Source organism: Acinonyx jubatus, chromosome A1, assembly GCF_027475565.1.
Source record: "Acinonyx jubatus isolate Ajub_Pintada_27869175 chromosome A1, VMU_Ajub_asm_v1.0, whole genome shotgun sequence".
In the NCBI taxonomy this organism is placed as follows: Eukaryota; Metazoa; Chordata; class Mammalia; order Carnivora; family Felidae; genus Acinonyx; species Acinonyx jubatus.
Window position 1 is genome coordinate 166630691 of NC_069380.1, and position 21323 is coordinate 166652013.

Sequence of the window (21323 nt, forward strand, 5' to 3'; positions counted from 1 at the left end):
AAAGCATTGTTCGTTCTATTGAAATAATAAGGAACTAAAGTTAAAACCTTTAAATTTGAGTTTAACATAAATGTCTCTAAAACATTTTATAGTAACAGTGGAAAAAATAAATTATATAAGAAATCATTTGATTGCTTTCATTCCTATAACTGAATAATATATAGTGAAAAATAAACTTAAAGAATGGTTTTTATGTGACATTAAATTCACACTAACAAGAGTAGAGTTTTAGCTTATATAAATAATGCAGGTCTCAACTGAAATGTAGCTATTGTAGAATTATATTTTAAAAAATAGAGTAAAAGGAATAAAACCAACCACTTGAAATGGTATAATTTTAATACAACACAAAGTGTCACTGTAGTATACATAACTTTACTCATTACTTCTAAAGCATATTTATTCAAATGGAAGTAATATCAATCTTCTCCTGATTTATGACCCTTGACTACTGTATTAGAAAATAGTTTATGGGAAAATACATCATGCATATGTCATTTATGACTCAGGGGCATAAAGAGCAAGTAATATTACTACTGGTTTTAATGCTTGGCTTAACTTCCAAAAGGTGAATGATTATTTGATTTTGTGTTGTTTTGTACTATTATCACTTAATACTTAAAAATACTTTATATGTTATAAAGTCATAACTCTTACAGCTTTGCAGAATCTTTTTTTTTTAATTTTTAAAAATGTTTCTTATTTACTTTTGAGAGTGCATGTGCAAGAGAGAGACAGACTCTGAAGCAGGCTCCAGGCTCTGAGTTGTCAGCACAGAGCCCAATGTGGGGCTTGAATCCATGAACCATGAGATCATGATCTGAGCCAAAGTCAGACGCTTAACTACTGAGACACCTAGGTGCCCCAAAGCCATGCAGAATCTTAAGAGATTATTTGTTTCAACCTCCTTGTCTTTCAAATTATGTAACATCTGAGGCCCAGAAATTTTAAGAGACTTGCAAAATGTCACATCTACCTTACAGTTCAGGTAAGACTTAAGTTATCTAGAGTATTGTATAGTGTGCAAATTCAGGGGCCTTTTATTTTTGTCTCCAGATTTAAAAACTATGTATATTACAAACAAAGTTGTCCTACCTAAATAGACAATACATTCAATAACATTTATTGCATGTCTGCTAGGTGCTATGAATACAATGAAGGGTAAGATATTTATTGTCCCATGTCTTATGAAGCTTACACTTTTGTGGAGTAGACTAATATGAACAAGAAATTAACATTATGATAATTGCTATAAAATAAGGAGTTCAGATAAAAGAATAATAGAGGAACACCTACTTAAGATAGCTACTCTGGGGTCTCCCAGAAATTGGCATTTTTACTAGCTTTGAAGGACAGAAGTTGCACCCCCCCCCCCCCCCACCTTGTGACAAATGCATGGAAAGAGTAGTCAGAGATAGGGAGTAAGTTGCACATGTAAAGGTTCTGATCTCATCTAGGTTTTAAATTTATTTAGGGCTTCCTATTGTGTTATACAATCATTTATTTTCTATAATTTTTTCTTATAATATGTATAACTTGTTTGCTCAATGGTGTTATAAGCATAAAAAATCATTAATATTGTCTGGTATAGTGATTACAGTAATACTTTTAAAAAAGTAACTATTGAACAAAAGCAAGATGTTTATGTGAAACTATATCATTATACATAAAGCTCAATGAGATTAATTGGAAGTAGCTAATGTTGCTTATTAATTTCATGACCAGACATGTTGATTAAAGACAGTTAGGACTAGGGATGCCTGGATGGCTCAGTTGGTTAAGCATCCGACTTTGGCTCAGGTCATGATCTGGCATTTCATGAGTTCAAGCCCCACATTGGGCTCTGTGCTGACAGCTCATAGCCTGGAGCCTGCTTCGGATTCTGTGTCTCCCCCTCTCTCTGCCCCTCCCCTGCTTGTGCGCTCTCTCTGTCTCTCAAAAAATGGATAAATGCTTTAAAAAAAATTAAAAAAAAAAGTTAGGACTACAGCCATACTATACAGCATCTACCTCCCCACCAAATCTCATTGTTTTTTCAAACCACTAAACTAAAACCCATAAATTTATATTTTAACCCTAATTTTTGGTATTAGGATAGTGTCTCAGAATGACTAAGTGATTGCCAATATGATACAATATAATTATTTGAAACTCCTGAGAGGAGAATAAAAAAGGCCTATCTCTAAAACAGATTATTTAAGAACCCAAGGCATATGAGATGATAAAACCTCACCTAACCAGAGGAAGCATGGTGCAGCAGCACTGATAACATTTTAATTAAAGTTTTTATTTTCATATAATTACAGATTGACCTATAGTTGTAAGAATCAATACAGAGAGATCCCATGTACCCTATGCTCACATCTCCCCTATGCTCACATCTCTCCATCTTGCAAAACTATAATATAATATTATAATATAAATATTGACATTGATACAGTAATGGAACAGAACATTTTCATCATTGCAAGGATCGTTTGTATTGCATTTTTATAGCTACACTGCCTTCCATCTCACACCCTTTTTTTAACTTCTGGCAAATGTCTTCCATTTCTGCAATTTTGTCTTTTCAAGAATGTTATATAAATGGAATCACATTGTATATAACCTTTTGAGATTGCCTTTTTATATTCATCATAATTCATCCAGGCACTTTCATTCCTTTTCATTATTAAGTAGTATTCCATGGTGTATATGTTAGTTTTCTAGGGCTCCCATTACAAAGTACCGCATACTTGGTGGCTTAAACAAATTTATTCTTTCATATTCTTAAATGAAGTGTTGGCAGGCTGGTTTCTTCTGATGGCTCTGAGGGAGAATCTGTTCTTTGCCTCCCTCCTAGCTTCCCTAATAGCTGACAAACCTAGGCATTCCTTGGTTTATAGAAGCATCACTTCAATCTGCCTCCATCTCCTGGTGGTATTCTGGGTACTCTTCTCAGTATCCAGATTTTCTTCTTCTTACAAGGACACCAGTCATAAGAATTAAAGGCCCAAATCCACTCCAATATCACCTCATCTTAATTAATTACATCTGCAAGAACCCTATTTCCAAATAAGATCACATTTTGAGGTTCTTAGGGTTAGGATTTGAACATCTCTTCTTAGAGGACACAATTCAACTCATTTGTCTAATCATTCACCCTTTGAAGAACATCTGATTTGTTTCCAAGTTTTGACTATTACAAATAAAGATGCTTCAGGCATTCATGTACAGCTTTTTTTGTGAATGTAAGTTTTAATTTTTCTGGGATACCCATGAGTGCAATTGCTGGTTTCCTACTAGCAGTGTATGCGTGATCATTTTCTCCTCATCCTTGGCAGCATTTGGTGTGGTCATCTTATTGTATTTGAGCCATTCTAATAGATGTGTACTGATACCTCATTTTTTTTATATTGAGACTTTATTTTTTAGAGTAGTTTAACTTTCATAGCAAAATTGAGGGGAAGGTTCAGAGATTTGCCATATATCCTTGACCCTACACATGTATATCCTCCCCCGTTTTCAATATCTCTCCAGAGTGTTATATTTGTTACAATTGATGAACCTACAGTGACACATCATTATCACCCAAAGTCCTTAATTTAAATTACATTTCACTCCTGTCAGTTTGAACAATGTGTAATGACATGTATCCATCATTATGGTATCATACACCATAATTTTTGCCAGAAAGCCTCTGTGCTCCAGTTATTTATCCCCCTGCCCCAATTCTCAACTGTTGTCAACTGCTGATCTTTTTATTGTCCCCATAGTTTTGCCTTTTCCAGAATGTCATATATTTAGAATCAGACATTATGTAGCCTTTTCAGATTGGCTTCTTTCACTTAGTAATATGCAGTTAAGTTTCCTCCATGTCTTTTTGTAGCTTGGTAGCTCATTTGAGTGCTGAATAATATCCCATTGTCTGGATGAATCACAGTTTATTTATCCATTCACCTACTAAAGGACATCTTGGTTGCTTCCAAGTGTAGGCAATTATGAATAAAGCTGCTCTATGTACGTCTGTGTGCAGGCTTTTGTGTGGATGCAAAATGTTAATTCCTTTGAGTAAATAAAGGAGTGTGACGCTTGATCATATGGTAAGAGTATTTTTACTTTTGTAAGTAACTCCCAAACCATCTTTTTGAGTAGCTGAACCATTTTGTATTCCCACCAGTAATGAATGAGAGCTTCTATTGTTCCACATCCTTGTCAGCATTTGATGTTGTCTGTGTTTTAGAGTTTGGTCATCTCATCACTGGATAGAGGTATCTCATTGTTGTTTTAATTTGCATGTCACTGAGGACACATGGTATGGGGCATCTTTTCATATACTTATTTTCCATGAGCATATCTTCTTTGGTGAGGTACCTGTTAAGTCTTTGACCTGTTTTTTAAATCAGGTTGTTTGTTTTCTTATTGTTGACATTTAAGAGATCTTTGTGTATTTTGAATAATAGTCTTTTATCAGACGTATGTGTTTCCTATGTTCTCTCCCTGTCTATGGCTTATCTTACTGTTCTCCTGACACTGTCTTTCACAGAGCAAAAGTTTTTAATTTTCATAAACTGAAGTTTATCAATTATTTCTTTCACAGGTGTGCCTTTGATGTTTTATCTAAAAAAAGCTCTCACCAGACCAATGTCATCTACGTTTTCTCCTATGTATCCTCTAGGAGTTTTGTAGTTTATGTTTTACTTTTATGTCTGATCCATTTTGAGTTAATTTTTATGAATGATATAAGGTCTGTTTTTGATTCATTTCTTGCATATGGATGACTACTTGTGCAGCACCATTTGTTGAAAATACTAACTTTTCTCCTTTATGTTTATCATTTTGGAAGACCCTATTTATTATTCAGGGTAAAGTAAAGGTGAAATAGTTTAGTATAGAGATTATAAATGCCATGAGAAGTCATGTTTAAAAAGAGCCTTTTCGGGGCGCCTGGGTGGCTCAGTCGGTTAAGCGTCCGACTTCAGCTTAGGTCACGATCTCGCAGTCCGTGAGTTCGAGCCCCGCGTCGGGCTCTAGGCTGATGGCTTGGAGCCTGGAGCCTGCTTCCGATTCTGTGTCTCCCTCTCTCTCTGCACCTACCCCGTTCATGCTCTCTCTCTGTCTCAAAAATAAATAAAACGTTAAAAAAAAATTAAAAAAAAATAAAAAGAGCCTTTTCTCTAAACTTTATATGTGGTTTAAAATTTTTTAATTCATTAATTTATTATTTTTATTGAAGTATAGTTGACATACAACATTGTTAGTTTCATGTGTACAACATTGTGATTCGACATTTGTTTACATTACAAAATGGTCACTATGATAAATCTAGTTACTATCACCATATAAAGTTATTACAATACTATTGACTGTATTTCCTCTGCTGTACTTTACCTCTATGACTTACTTGTTTTATAACTGGAAGTTTGTACCTCTTAACTCCCTTTGCATATTTTTCCTGTCCTCCTACCCCCTCCCCTCTGTAACCACCAGTTTTCTCTCTGTATTTATGAGTTCATTTCTGTTTCTGTTCTGATTTGTTTTTTAGACTCTACATATAAGTAAAGTCATACGGTGTTTGCTTTTCTCTGCCTGACTTATTTTACTTAGCATAATACCCTCTAGGTCCATCCATGTTGTCACAAATGGCAAGATTTCGGGCACCTGGGTGGCTCAGTCGGTTGTGCATCTGACTCTTGATTTCTGCTCAGGTCATAATCTCAGGGTCATGGGATTGAGCCCCGTATAGGGCTCCACCGTGAGCATGGAGCCTGCTTAAAATTCTTGCTCTCTCTCTCTTTCCCCCACTCATATGCTAGCTATTTCTCTCTGTTAAAAAAAAAAAGTCAAGTTTCATTCTTTTTTTATGGCTGAGTATATGTTTCATTATGTAGATGTATATTTTTTATATATATTTTATAAATTTATATATATATTTATATATATTTGAATAATATATATCCACACAACACCACAGTGTCTTTATCCATTCATTATTGATGGACACTTAGGGTGCTTCCATATCTTGGCTATTGTAAATAATGCTGCAGTGAAAATGCGGTGTGTGTATCTTTTTGAATTATTGTTTTTGTTTCTTTGGGTAAATATCCAGATTTGGAATTGCTGGATTGTCCGGTATTTCTATTCTTTTTTTTTTTTATTTCAACTTTCTGTAATGGTTTAATCCCTTAAAAATTTTATTTAGTATTTAATGAAGCTAAAACTAATTTATGTGATACAGTCATTTTCTGGTTGAAAAATACTTCTAACTCTTTAATATTTTTCTCTTAAGTCTATATCCTAGTTGTTACTGGCTATGCATACTATACAACCATATAATGTTTCTTATATTTCAGCCATTAAAAAAAATTATTGTAGGTAGAGAGAATGAGCAGGGGAGAGGAGCAGAAGGAGAGAGAATCTTAAGCAGGATCCATGCTCAGCACAGAGCCTGAGGTAGGGCTTGGTCCCAGGACCCTGGGATCATGACCTGAGCTGAAATCAGCAGTTGAACACCCAGGGCAACTGGGTGGCTCAGTCAGTTAAGCAGGCCGACTCTTGATTTCAGTTCAGCTCATGATCTCATGGTTCGCAGTTCAAGCCCCACATCAGGCTCTGTGCTGACATTGCAGAGACTGCTTGGGATTCTCCCTCTTCTTCCACCTCTGCCCCTAACCTACTGTCTCTCTCTCAATAAATAAATAAATAAATACACAAACAACAACAAAAAATGGGTGGTGCCCCTAGTTTAGTCATTTAAAATGGGCCAAAAACAGGTATCATCTCTCTTAGGGTTTGTGTTAGTTTTCTATTCCTGCTGTAATAAATTGCCACAAACTTGGTAATTTAAAACAACATAAATGCATTCTCTTATATTTCTGGAGATCAGATGTTGGAAATGAGTCTTGTGGGCCTAAAAGCAAGTTGTTGATGGGGCTGATTTCTTCTGCAGGTCCTTGGGGAGAATCCACTTTTCTGTTTATCCAGCTTCTAGAGACTTTCCTTATTCCTTGGCTCTTGGCTCCACATCACAGTGCCTTTTCTTCCCCCCCCTCCCCCTTTTTGTTTTTTGGTCACATTGTCTTCTCTGACATTGTCCCTTTTACTTCTCTCTTATCAGATGCTTATGTTTATATTGGGCTCACCTGGATAATCTAAAATAACTTCCCCATTCCACCATCCTTAACTTACAAAACTCCCTTTTGCTGTATGTATAAGGTTACATATTCCTAGGTTCTGGAGAGAACGGTGTAGTAGTTTTGGGGGCCTGCTATACAATTGAAGAGATAATCAAATGTAGGTGTTTTGCTCCCATAAATGTATTTCTTTGAATTTTTTGTCCTAATGTTCTATTCATATTTACTATTTTGTAATTATTGCTCCTTATTAGTTATTTCATATTTTATTTTTGAAGTTTATTGCATTCCTTTAATTATTATTATTTTTTTATTTTGCATTTTTCCCTATTGGTCTTTAGGAATTTGATTTACAGAAGGTTAATGGTAGTAGTAATGGTTTTAGAGCATTATTATTTTCAAGTATAATTTCCTATTAATTGGTATACTTTTGTGAAATCATTCACCCTCTTTTTTGGACTCATTCTGCAGGTACATAAATACATGTTTTTACCATCTTACCTGGTACATTTTAAATTGTGCCCTATCCTTTTGTCATGCGATTCTTTTGGTGGTGAGGAGATACAAAGAAGGAACCTTCAAGAAGCTTTAAGTTCATATGGGTGTAATTTTTTCCAGAACTCAGTCCTTATGAATTTGTGTTCACAAAAGTGACCTTTAAAAATGAACTTTCTCTGAAGAGATTCACAGAGAAAAAGATCTATAACCAATTTATTATGAAGAAAGGACTTATTACTTAATTTGCAAACCAGCAGGAATTTATCAGAAAATCTGTGTGGATTTAGAACACAGTTCACGGACTGTTGAATGATGATGATATAAATGATAATTGCTACTTACTGAATTCTTACTTGATGGGAGGCACTATGCTAACAAGTTTTTAAATATTATCTCATTGTATTCAGAACAACCCTGACAATTTGGTATTATTATCAATTTTTCCCAGCTAAAACTGAAGATGAGAAAATCAACATGATTAAGCCATTAAATTGAATCTGTTCTCATTTGATATAATTATACTCTTACCATTATGCCATGATGATTTTACTTGGGAGGTAGTAATGAGCTCTGACAGTATGGTATATCCTTCTTCATTACTTTGGCCATGAACTCGACTGGTTAGGGCGATTTGTCTTTTGAACATTGCTAGGTTTCTGTTATAAATAATCTTGGGCTGCCTGGGCGTCTCATTTAAGCATCTGACTCTTGATTTCAGCTCAGGTCATTATCTCATGGTTCATGAGATTGAGCCCTGCATCAGGCTCAGTGCTGACGGCACAGAGCCTGCTTGGATTCTCTCCCCCTCTCTCTCTCGCCCTGCTCACCTTCTCTCTCAAAATAAATAAACATTAAAACAAAAACTTTGCTCATTAGTTCTTTTCCCAAATTTCACTCAATTCTCCACCTGAGTTCTCTTTTTGTCAGTTTCACCTGAAACTCATTGCAGTATAATGAGGAGATTTTAGCTCTCCTAATAGCATTCCCTGAGGTTGTACCCTGTTCAATTTGATTGAAATTGAGTTTTCAAAATATTGATCAACACTGTATGTATAAACAGATCTCTCTTAGTGGGCATTTCTTCTGCCTATGATTACTTATTCAATTAGTATCGATCCATATAAATTCCAATTTAAGAAAGTAACATTTTCTGATCTTATTGTCCAGTTTTGAAGTTTTCCCTTATTGACAGTCTGTTGTCACTTACATATTAATTACCTATTTTCAATGGTACATGGCACAGTTCTTTAAGATATTAGTATACTATATATAATAGTGTTTCTAGAGGTGTTTGTTCCCCACCACCACTCCCTGTTTTCTTGTGGCTTTAATGTGGGTGAATTAGTTTGAAATTCCCTTTGGGGCAGATTTCAAGGTATAAAAGGTCACAGAAAGGCAACATGTGGCCTATGTAGTTCTGTAAAGAATTGGGGAAGTATATTATCTTTATAGTGATGTATTGGAAAGATCTGGGGACTTATGCTCATTTCCTCAGTGACAGCTCAGTCCTGAGTCCTCATCAGAACAGCTTTCTTCAACTCTTAAAACACACCCCTCACAAAATAAACACAGCTTCTTCCCAGGTTGTCACTTTGATTTGGTTTATTTTACCTGAGGCACAGATCTGACTTCAGCTATATTCCATTTGAGATTTGAAGTAAATTGAGATTCTGCTTTAGTCATATTAATTCATTTTAGGCCCTACACTTCTCAACCTAAGTGTCTGTACTCTGTGAGGTAGATGGCTTAGTTGTAAAGTAAAATGAACACCATACATTATAATATATTTCAAAGCATCTTGAATTTGTTTTTTGCTTCCAAATATTTTCTTCCATTTTGCTAATGCTAACATTTAGTAACTATCGTGATGATGCGGAAGCTGTTTGGTTTTATCATTCTAATGATTCTGAAGGACTGTTATAAAGGTGAAAATGAAAGGAAGCAGAAGCGTAATACATGTATAGTTTCCTTGAAAGGCTCTGTTTCTTAAAGAAGTTGAACTAATTTATATTTAATGTGTTCTTTTTCAGTATTGTGCTTCTGCTAAGCCAGAAACAGTCACTTGAAGAGCTGAAACAGTCAGTCCAGCAGTTGAGATGCACTGAGGCAAAGTTTACAGCACAGAAAGAATTACTAGAACAAAAAGTACAAGAAAACGATGGGAAAGAGCCACCTCCAGTAGTAAATTATGAAGAAGATGCACGATCAGTTACATCTATGGTAAGCCAAAGAGTAATCAAATGAGAAACTTGAGAGAGAAGTATCTAGGTAATAAATGAATATAAAAATTAATTCTTTTGCTATGACAAATTGTTTTTCTTGTTAATATGCAGGCCCTGTTAAACTTGTTTGTAAATGCAAAATAGATTTGTCAGTCATGTCAGGTCACCTGGAGAACATTTTTGGGAACCACCTGTAGAGTCAGAGGAAAAGCTCTTCTCTGGCCTTTAAAACTGAATACAAAGACTGCAAATGTTTTTATTCCTGGAAGACAGAAGGTAGGGTGTTATTACTAAGATAGAAATAAGAAATAAGGAGAAAGCTATTTATTATTTTTTTCTTCTTAAGAACAGTAAAATCTTATTTGTCTGAGATTGATGATATATTTATTATTTTCACAACACATTTGATTTTGTTTAAAAATAGACTTTTTTTACTTATATTCTTAAACTACAGTAAACACATTCAAACCCACCAACTAGAAATTCAACTACATTTTATATTTTCATGACCTATTTAAGAATGCCTAGTATAAATACTTTCCCTCCCCTTCTCTCCCTTCCTCCCTCCCTCCCTCCCTCCCTCTCTTCTTTCCTTTTTTCCTTCTTCCTTTCCATCTTAGGTTGGTGGTTCTCACCAAGAGGACAGTTTTGCCCTCCAGGGGACATCTGGCAATGTCTCCAGATATTTTTGGTTGTTACAGTTAGTGGTATCTGATGGGTAGAGGCCACTGATGCCTCTAAACATCCTATAATGCACACGACAACCTTTGCCTTCATATTCCCAACAAAAAAGTATCCAACTCAAAATATCAGTAGTGCCCAGGCTAAAAAAGCCTGAGGTATGTCCTTGGCTTTTTCTGTGAGTAGCTGTATGTGGTCCATAAATAGAACTATCATAGTTGATGATGCTATAGCTGATATTTTAGTCATTTTTAGTTTACGTGGTTCTGAATAGTATAACTTGATTATTAAACATATTCAGATGTCTCTATTGAAAGAAAAGGCAGTATTTGAAAATGTGATAAATGAATATGAAATATTTAAATTATTATGGTTGTTCCCATTTTTGTTATTAATTGAGCCGTGTTAATCTGTAAGTTACATGACTCAAATTAATGGCAGTGTTAACCAATACACTTATGCTTCAGTAGTGAATGCTTTTGTGGAGGAGTGCCTTAAAGAACTGTACCACTAAGATGGGCCACAGATTATGTATTCATTTAAAAAAAATTTTTTTAATGTTTATTTATTTTTGACAGAGAGACAGCATGAGCGAAGTGGGGGAGGGTGAAGAGAGAGAGGGAGACACAGAATCTGAAACAGGCTCCAGGCTCCGAGCTGTCAGCACAGAGCCCGGCGTGGGGCTTGAACTCATGGACAGTGAGATCATGACCTGAGCCGAAGTCAGATGCTCAACCGACTAAGCCATCCAGGCGCCTTGATTGTGTATTCTTATACATGTGATTAAAATGTATAATCAGAGTTAGGATTGTATAGTCAGGTTCTTAGAGGTGTTGATGTTTATTTTGGCTCTAAAATTCAATTACAGTGAAAGCCCATCTACTTATTTACAGAAATCTAAAAAAAAATTGTGGAGGCAGAAAACATAATCATCTCTGTCAGGAGAAGCCATCTTAATGTCTTTTTTTTAAAACTAGGTCTAATTTTGGCCAAAATTCCAAGGAGAGAATGATAAATATTAAGTACTGTGCAAAAATTCTCTATTGTCTGGGCATAAATATGTTTCATTTATTCATTTGAGCAATATTTATTGAGTCAAGCACATTTCTAGATGGCTTAAGATACATCAGTGAATAAAACTAATTTAAAAAACCTCTCTTAGAGGTCACATTCTGTATGAGTGGCAGTTAATAAATGAGTAATAAACTATATACTATTTTGGAAGATTCTAAATGCCAAGAAATAGAAACAGAGCAGGGTAGAGGGTTGGGGGTCTAGAAGTTGGGACACAATTTTAAATCCAAGTCAGAATAACCATCACTGGGTAGTTGACATTTGAACAAAGACTGGAGACAGGGAGCTACTACACCCCTTCATTTCTGGGGAAAGAGCGTTTCAGTCAGAGGGTGCACCTGTTGCAAAGGCTATAATGCAGGAGCATGTTGGACTATTCAAGGTATGATTAAGGAAGTCTGAGTGGAGGGGAAGGTGAGAGTATGGGGAATGAGATTAGAGAAGTATTAGGGAATAGACCTTGGGGCTTTGTGGACCATGATTAAGGCTTATGACTTTTCTCTGAGTGAAATGGGAAGCCACTAGGGTGGAGAGTAATAACAGAGGAATGACATGCTCTGACTTTTTATTTAGATGGATTGCTGCAGCAACTATGTTGAGAATTTACTTAAGGGAATAAGGATGGAAGAATGAGATTATTGCAGTAACCCACATTATAGAAGATCATGGTTTGGGCAAGGAGGGTAGCATGGGAAGTAGCAAGAAGTGTTTAGCTTCTGGATGTATTTTGAAGGTTGAGCCCAGGAGATTTCCTATGGATTAAATGTGAGTTATGAGAGAGAATAGTCAAGGATGATTTTAAGGTTTTTAGCAGGAGAACTACAGGAATACAATTTGTTTTGAGTGAATGGAAAGATATACCTAAGTAGCTATGATGACGCAGAGCAAGATTTCAGTTTGTCTTTCTAAAAAAACAAGTCACTGTCAAAATTTGGTATTTGGGCCTTGTGTTCAGGAGTGTGATTTGGATTGGAGATATAAATTTGAGAGTCTAGGTATCACATGGTATTTAAAATCATTTGACTAGGGATGCCTGGGTGGCTCAGTCGGTTAAGCATCCGACTTTGGCTAGGGTCATGATCTCACAGCTGGTGAGTTTGAGCACTGCATGGGGCTCTGTGCTGAGAGCTCAGAGCCTGGAGTCTGCTTCAGATTCTGTGACTCCTTTACTATCCTATATGATAATAAGTATTATCCTATATGTACCAGGACCCTTTCTTGATTCTTAATAACTATGTGTATATGCATTCTTACAGAGGAACTTCTGAAGTTTTTTCTTTTACTTGGGTTTTGAAAATCTTAGCTAGTAAATCTTTTGTTCTCTGAGTAGTTTATAATATTTCCTTGTCTCCATGTGGGTGATTCTGTGTCTCCCTCTCTCTCTCTGCCCCTCCCCTGCTCACGCTCTGCCTCTCTCTCTGTCTCTCTCTCTCTCAAAAACAAACAAACATTAAAAAAATAATAAAATCATTTGACTATAGGCAGTCACCAAGTGAGAGAGAATAGAGAAGAAAAGAGAATCAAGGACTGAACTCTGGGGCACTTCAAGTTAGTTGGTCTAGAAAAGGAAGACCTGGTGGGAGACTAAGGAGTGACCAGTGAGGTAGTAGAAAATCAAGGTAATTTGGTGTCCTTCAAGTATTCCAAGGAGAAATGAGTTCCAGAATTTGGGACATGCTGGATTAAGGCAAAAGAAACCTTTGTACTAACTGCAGGTTTTTTGGAACTTTTAATATCCATTGCCTATGAAGGGAAGTATAGCATGGGATGTAGTGTCTCTGAAAATATTGACCTAATTCCTTTTCAGAGAGTATCCTAAAGGGACCATAGTGCAATGGAATATACTTTGGGAAATACTGAATTAGAAGAGAAATCCTTTCTTTTCTGATTGGGTTGTTGACAGATTAAACGTGCTGCTGATAATTCTAAAGGCATTTTGGGTTGTCTAAATGTTCTCTAAACCCAAGGATTATTTTATTTTATTTTATTTTATTTTATTTTATTTTATTATTTTATTTTATTTTATTTTATTTTATTTTATTTTATTTTATTTTATCCTTCAATTCTAGCTGTGCAGGACAGAGGAATTTGCCTTTTGGAAAATATTAGGAAGGGAACTCTTTGTTGACTGTCCTTGGATACTGATGGAAATACCAGAATTTTCTAATCCCTGAGTATCATTAGCTGACTTTACTATTTTTTAAATTAATTAATTAATTAATTTAAAAGTATCACCTTTCTTCATGTTTGCTTTTAGTTGTCTAGATGTAAGAACGTAAGCTTTCAATCAGTATCTGTTGAGTTGAGGAAATCGATTTTATTTTCACTCCAGAGTAATCTAGTTGTTTTACTTTATAATAGCATGTGCTATGCACCAAATATAATAATTTTTGTTGAATCTTTCTTATATGTCGGATATATCTAGAATTGATGGTACTGTATAATGAGTTCTTACTTTTTAAATATGGTTAGCTATTCTGAAAGATAATTGCCTTTACTTTGATGTTTCTGAAATTGCACATTTTTAAGCTCTTTTGCTAGACTAATATGCAATATATATTTATCTTCTCTGCAAATCTTATTGAGTAAGTTCTGCTTAGTTGAACAGCACTATCAATAAAATCCTGTTTTGTTATATTTACAACCAACAAAATATATGGTTTGTTGACTAAATATTGTCTGTCATTATGACTCAGTAGTAGTCCATTTTATAGTACTGTCTGATATTTTCAATTTTATAGTTAAACACTGAAATGGACTGACTATCAGTTGAGGTTGACAGCATCATTGAAGCTTTTTCTGTTTTCATTATCAGGTACACTTTCTTTCTTTAAATGCAAATTCAAAGACTTGCTCATCAAATACATTGAGAAAAGTATGAGACAAAAAATCAGGAGACCCGAATTGAGCTTTGCCTCTGCTTTGTAACCACAGTCAGTTTCCTTAACATTTCTGAGTTTTCCTTTCTGTAAAATGAGGAAATGAATATATATCCACCTTGCCTGATAAGATTTCTGACACTGAAATGAGATAATGTATATGAAGTGTTATTAAAACATGGGTTTTATTTCAGTTTTTTCTATAATATACCTTAGTTCACATGTAAATTAGTGGATACTGAGTTATAATTTATAGAATTTTCTGTAGGATTATCTTATATATTTCTTATTTATAAAGGCAAAGCCTTAATTAATTTCTCTGAGTACACAGTAGTACATGTACATGTACAAATAAAGGGGTCTTTGTGTCTCCCAGTTTTCTACCTCAGAGGTAACCTTCTAGAAGCATTGTATGCAAATGAAAACATAAATGTTCATTATATGCCCCCTGCTCTTACACAGACGGTAGTATATACAACAATATTGTTTTGTACCTTGCTTTTTAACCTAATATATTTTAGGTATCATTTCGTAATAGTGCATATACAGTTGCTTTTTTTTCATTTGTTCAAACAACAAATATTTATTGTCAGGTGTCCTATATCATTTTAGTTTGGAGGATGTAGTAGTGTACAAGATAAACACTTTTTTCTATTCTCATGGACTTTCCACTCTAAGTGGGTATAAACAGTTAAATATATATATTAAATAGTAAATATATTAAATATTAAACATATAATTAAATATATATGTGAAGTGGTGGTAAGTTCTTTGGAGAAAAATAAAAAAAAGAAGAAAAAGGGTGATGGGATGTGTTTTTTTTTTTTCAATGTTTATTTATTTTTGAGAGAGAGAGAGGGAGACAGAGAATCCTAAGCAGGCTCTGTGCTGATAACAGTGAGCCCGATAGGGGACTCAAACTCACAAACCATGAGATCGTGACCTGAGCCACTTAATCAACTTAAGTCACTTAAGTTGGCCACTTAATCATCCAAGTCACCCTGGCACCCCGGGAGGTGTTTTTGTTTTTTAAATTTTTAAATATTTATTTATTTTTGACAGAGAGAGAGAGACAGACAGACAGACAGACAGAGCATGAGTTGGGTAGGGGCAGAGAGAGAGAGAGGGAGACACAGAATCTGAAGCAGGCTCCAGGCTCCAAGCTGTCAGCACAGAGCCCAATGCGGGGCTCGAAGTCACGGACCATGAAAGCATGACCTGAGCTGAAGTTGGACTCTTAACTGACTGAGCCACCCAGGCACCCTGGGCAGTGTTTTTATATATAGGGTTGGCAAGGAAGGCTTCATTATTAAAGTGTCATTTATGCAAAGATCTGAAAGAACTAAGGAGCAAATGATGAGACTGCCTGAGATGAGAATATTCCAGAGCACAGTAAAAGAGAATAAATTAGAGATGGGGACAGAGGAGTAGACATATAGTCATGTAGATTATTGTAAAGACTTTGATGCTAACTGTTAGAGAAATTAGAAGCCATTGAAGATTCTCAGCAAAGGAATGACATGTTTACATGGTTTCCAGCCTTTTGTTATAATAAAGACAGCTTTGGTGAATAACAATGTCAGTTATAGATGTTGATTATTATGTTAATATTGAATTAATATATAAGTTTTGTAGATTAATAAATTTTTGCTTCTAGATTTCCTATGGCATGAATTTTTTTTTTTTTAGAAATTATATTTTTTTTATAAATTTTTTTTTTCAACGTTTATTTATTTTTGGGACAGAGAGAGACAGAGCATGAACGGGGGAGGGGCAGAGAGAGAGGGAGACACAGAATCGGAAACAGGCTCCAGGCTCCGAGCCATCAGCCCAGAGCCTGACGCGGGGCTCGAACTCCCGGACCGCGAGATCGTGACTTGGCTGAAGTCGGACGCTTAACCGACTGCGCCACCCAGGCGCCCCCCTATGGCATGAATTTTATCATGCTGAACTTTCAGTGGCTTCGTAGGCCATTAATATTATTAAGTTATCCTAGGATCTGATACCTAAAGTATATTTACAGCTATATATTATGCTTTGTGTTTATTTGGTGTATATATTTCTAATACATAAAACAGAGAAGTTAAGAGATGATTGAGATGATGTTGCAAAAGCCTTGTTAACTTTTCCAAATGTTTTCCAAAAGTCAAGGTTCATTAACATCACTAATCAGGGAAATGCCAGTCAAACCACAATGAGGTATCATCACTTCACACCTGTTAAAATGGCTATTACCAAAAAGTTGAGAAAGAACAAGTGTTGGTGAGGATGTGGAGAAAAAGGAACCCTTGTACACTGTTGGTGGGAATGCAAACTGGTTCAGCCACTGTGGAAAGCAGTATGGAGTTTCCTCAAAAAATTAAATATAGAACTTACCATATGATCCAGCAATTCCATTTCTGGGTATTTATCTGAAGGAAACCAAAATACTAACTTGAAAAGCTATCTCACCCCCATGTTCATAGCAGCATTATTCATAACAGCCAAGATATGAAAACAACCTGAGTGTCCCATCAGTGGATTAAATATAAAGAAGAGGTGGATATATACATACAATGGAATGTTGTTCATGATAAAAGAGAATGAAATCTTGCTTGATATCTTACTGATATCTTCAGTATCAGGTGGAAAAAAAACGCTTAAAATTTCAAAATGCTTTCAATTTATATTTTAACTATTTTCTGTGCTCAAATGCATATGCAGTATATATATGGGCCAAATCAAGTAAATAGTAAGAGAAAAGTAACTTTTTCATTTATATGTATCTATATGTCTATATATGTGTTTATGCATAGCACAAACCAAATGAAAAAGCTGCTTTTCATTTATATATACATATATTCATATGTGAAAAATATGTGTATATATATATTTCAAACTTACCTTTTAAATTGTGGCTTTCTTAATATTTTAGCATAAACTAATGGCGAGGGGTTAATTAGCCCTAAAAAGAAAAAAATAAAAGGAGAAAGTTAGGCAAGAATTAAATATCTACTATGATTAATATAAATCAGAAGGCTTAATCACCCAGAGTCATTCAGTCATTTGGGGTTCATCAATTGTTTTTTGATTATTTAGTACATGAATATTATTTATGGGTTTTTTTGGAAGGGTGGGTCAAAGGCAAAATGGACTTAGACCTTGCCATTGGCTTTGGTGGGGGAGATGGAACAGAAGTAACTGATTAATAATTAATTAAAAATTGACTGCATTTTTACTTTTATGTATCCATGCATTCAAACATTTCAAAAAATTTAGTTGCCTAGCAGTGCCTAGATATACACTTAGTAAATGGTTATAGAGGAAATGAACAGGTACAAAATTTCAAAATAAAATTTGGCAGGTTATAATTGATGCCACTCAGTTAAAAAAATGGTTTAAATGTTGAAGTTGGTTTCTGTGCAATATTTCTCACTTTATAAATAATAATGGAAGTGATATTTTACCAGAGTGACAAAGTCTTTAGTGGTTACAGAGTTAAAGATTGCAATGTGTGACTGCAATAGAATCATTATAGAGTGTGCTCCAGCTGCAGAGCCAGGCTTCTTGGGTTTATATCACTGTTCTACCACTTAATAACTGTGTGATGTTAGGCAAGTTAGGGACTTTTCCTGCCATCTTTCCCCAATGTGTAACATGAGAATTACAGTTTTACCTACTCTTGGATTCATTGTAAGAAATGGTTAAGTTTACACAGTTGAAGCACATAGAATAGTCTCTGCCACTTAGCAAACTAATGTTGTCCTTTATTTATTATTTTTTTTAATGTGCATTATATTTTTGAGAGAGAGAAAGAGAGAGAGAGAGAGAGAGTGAGTGAGTCTGAGCAGGGGAGGGGCAGAGGGAGAGGAAGACAAAGAATCTGAAGCAGGCTCCATGCTCTGAGCTGTCAGCTTGAACTCACAAATTTCGAGAATGACCTGAGCTGAAGTCAGCTGCTCAACCAACTGAGCCACCCAGGCACCCCTGCTATTATTGTCTTTTAATAGCTGATACTTGACTGTTTGATTATCACAGAAATGATAATGATTTAATATGTGTGCCTATTCTTCTGCTAGTCTTTATTTATTCTTTAGTCTTTTAAAAATTTTTTTATAAGAGCCAGCCACATTTTATTTTATTTTATTTTATTTTATTTTATTTTATTTTATTTTATTTTAATGTTTATTTATTTATTTTGAGAGAGAGAGCACTAGTGAGCGCAAGCTGGGGAGTGGCAGAAAGAGAGAAGAGAGAGAATCCCAAGCAGCCTCTATGCTGTCAGCACAGAGCTCAATGCAGGGCTCAATCCCACAAACTGTGATATCATGACCTGAGCCTAAATCAAGAATTGGATGCTTAACTGACTGAACAACCCAGGTGCCCCTGTTCCTTAGTCTTGTCATTAAGCATAAATGTTTTCTTTTAAAAATGTATGCTATTAATTTTTAGATGATAGATAAGCAGTTTGGGATCTACTCTGTACTTAAAGTATGTTGTCTTTTGGCCACAATAGATTACAAAACATTTTTTAAAATATTTATTTATTTTTGAGAAAGAATGTGAGGGTGGGAGGTAGAGAGAGGGGGACAGAGGATCTGAATCAGGCTCCACACCAACAGTAGTCAGTTTGTGGGGCTCAAACCTACAAACCATGAGATCATGGCCTGAGCCCAAGTCGGATGGTCAACTGACTGAGCCACCCAGATGCCCCAATTACAAAATATTTTAAAAATAAAAGATCATGTAATTCACTCGGGATTATGTATTGCTGACATCAATAGGCTTGACCACCTAATCTTTTTTTTTTTTCCCCAGAAAAAGAGAGAGGGAGAGCGGGGGGTGGGGGGGGCAGATGGAGGGGGATAAAAATCTTAAGCATGCTTAGTATGGAATCGGATCTTATGACCCTGGGATCATGACCTGAGCTGAAATCAAGAGTTGGATGCTTAACTGACTGAGCCACCCAGGCGCCCCCACCTAACTTTTTAAAAGAATTTTTTATTGTTATTACCTTAATTACTTGAAGCTCACTTTTTCCTACTGCACTGTTAAAGTTTGTGTTTAAAATTTTGTACAAAGCAACTTTTATAAAAGCATCACTTATAATCACATTTTAATACCAGTTTCCTTTTATAGTTTAATGTGAATGAAAGAAAAAAATCCTTAAATACCATTATATTTTATGATTATTTATTCATTTATGAAATAACATTTTTCTTTTAAGTTTATAATTATGGAAAATTCAATTAACGGCTTTTAATAGATTGACTTTAAAAATAACTCTTCTTGTAAATTTATGCAATATTATTATTCATTATATCAGTTGAAATCTGGTTTACTCATACTTCTTTTGTCCTTTCCTGTCAGTATTATTTAAATGTTCTCTTTGTAGCAGCAGGGCAGGGTGGAGAAACAGGGAATTTGAGTGAAATCAGTCTGAGTTTATTTGCTGTTAGGTGATTTTTTACCCCACCCCCAATGTTAGTTTCTTCATCACTAAAATGTGGTTACTAATATGCACCTCATAGGATACTTATCAGTACTAAATGAATGAATGCAAAGGCAAAGGCATGTTAAAGAGTTCTAGACATAGTTAGGAAGGTGCTTGGTGCACATTTAGCTTTTCTTCCTTTTTTTCCCCCTTTTTGCCTTTTCTCTGTCTTTCTGTCTTTTGTCTCTTCCACCTTTGCCCCATTTCTCTTCCTTTCTCTTCTGCCTGTTAAACACAATTAACCAACTTCTATGAATATTGTATGCCATGTATGGAGACATCTGCGGATAATAAAGTCTGTGCATTCATAGCTCTACATTTAGGAGGCAGAAAATGACAATAAACAACTGATTAACAAGAAAACATCAGACTTAAATGCTGTGATGAAATTGACCATTAATGTTCCTTAGGCTTTAGCCCTCAGCCCTTGGTTTTAAATCCTTTCTTTGTAGTCATGTATCTGTGGGCTTTTTTCTCCTTCTGTCATCATTTAAACATCAGATGATAACTCCTGAATCTTCATTTCCAAAGAAATTGGGAATACTGGAATGCCAGTCAACAGAAAGATGAAAAATGAAAGCAGAGAAATTAAGGGACTTATACAAGTTTACACCAAAAAGGTTAAATGTAATAAAACATTTAAATTTATTAACAATAATTTCATTATTATTCTTAAACTAATTAGATTTTCTTCTTGTGATTCCCCCCACACCCCCCCCCCCCAGATTAACTGTTTACCTAACTGGCATTCATTCTTTGTTAGTTAAAGAAAAACAAAAACAAAAAACAAAAAACAGGGACACCTGGGTGTCTCAGACGGTTAAGCGTCCCACTCTTGGTTTTGGTTCAGGTCATGATCTCTCGCATGTGTCTGCACTGACAGTGCAAAACCTCCTTGGGATTCCCTCTCCCTCTCTCTCTCTCTGCCCTCCTCCTCAGCTCACACTTTCTCTCTCTTTCAAAAATTAAATAAACATTTTAATGCAAATACATTGTTTGAAAACACAAGAAAATTTAATTATCTGAAGAAAAAGGCTATTTAGTTACATGACTGATTTGTCATAATAATTATGAATAATAAAATTGCTAAAAATTTCCATTTATAAATAAATACAGTTCTTCCCTTTGTCCTATACTATAGTTTTGTTTTGTTTTTACACCCATTGAAAATAAATCAATTAAAAAGCAAGTACTTGGCATATAAGCCATTGCATCACATGTTCAGGACATTATTTTAAAAATTTTTAAATAATTTAATTTCTGTTATCCTGAAAAAAAATTATTACAGACTCTACAATTTATTTTCTATTTATTTTTAAGCTGAATAACATTTATCTTAAAATTATGTATGAGAATGTTGTTATTTTTTAGCTTGAATTGTGAG

General features: G+C 35.0%; 1 protein-coding gene across 4 annotated transcripts in view; it reads left to right on the plus strand.

The window, feature by feature from the left end:
• FER (FER tyrosine kinase) overlaps positions 1–21323 on the plus strand; it is a 433226-nt gene that overhangs the window by 119314 nt on the left and 292589 nt on the right. For all 4 annotated transcript variants that reach the window (XM_027036479.2, XM_027036470.2, XM_053225532.1 and 1 more), the window contains one exon: positions 9641–9830. In XM_027036479.2, the coding sequence (XP_026892280.2) occupies positions 9641–9830 (190 nt within the window). The remainder of the gene's footprint in view (positions 1–9640; positions 9831–21323) is intronic.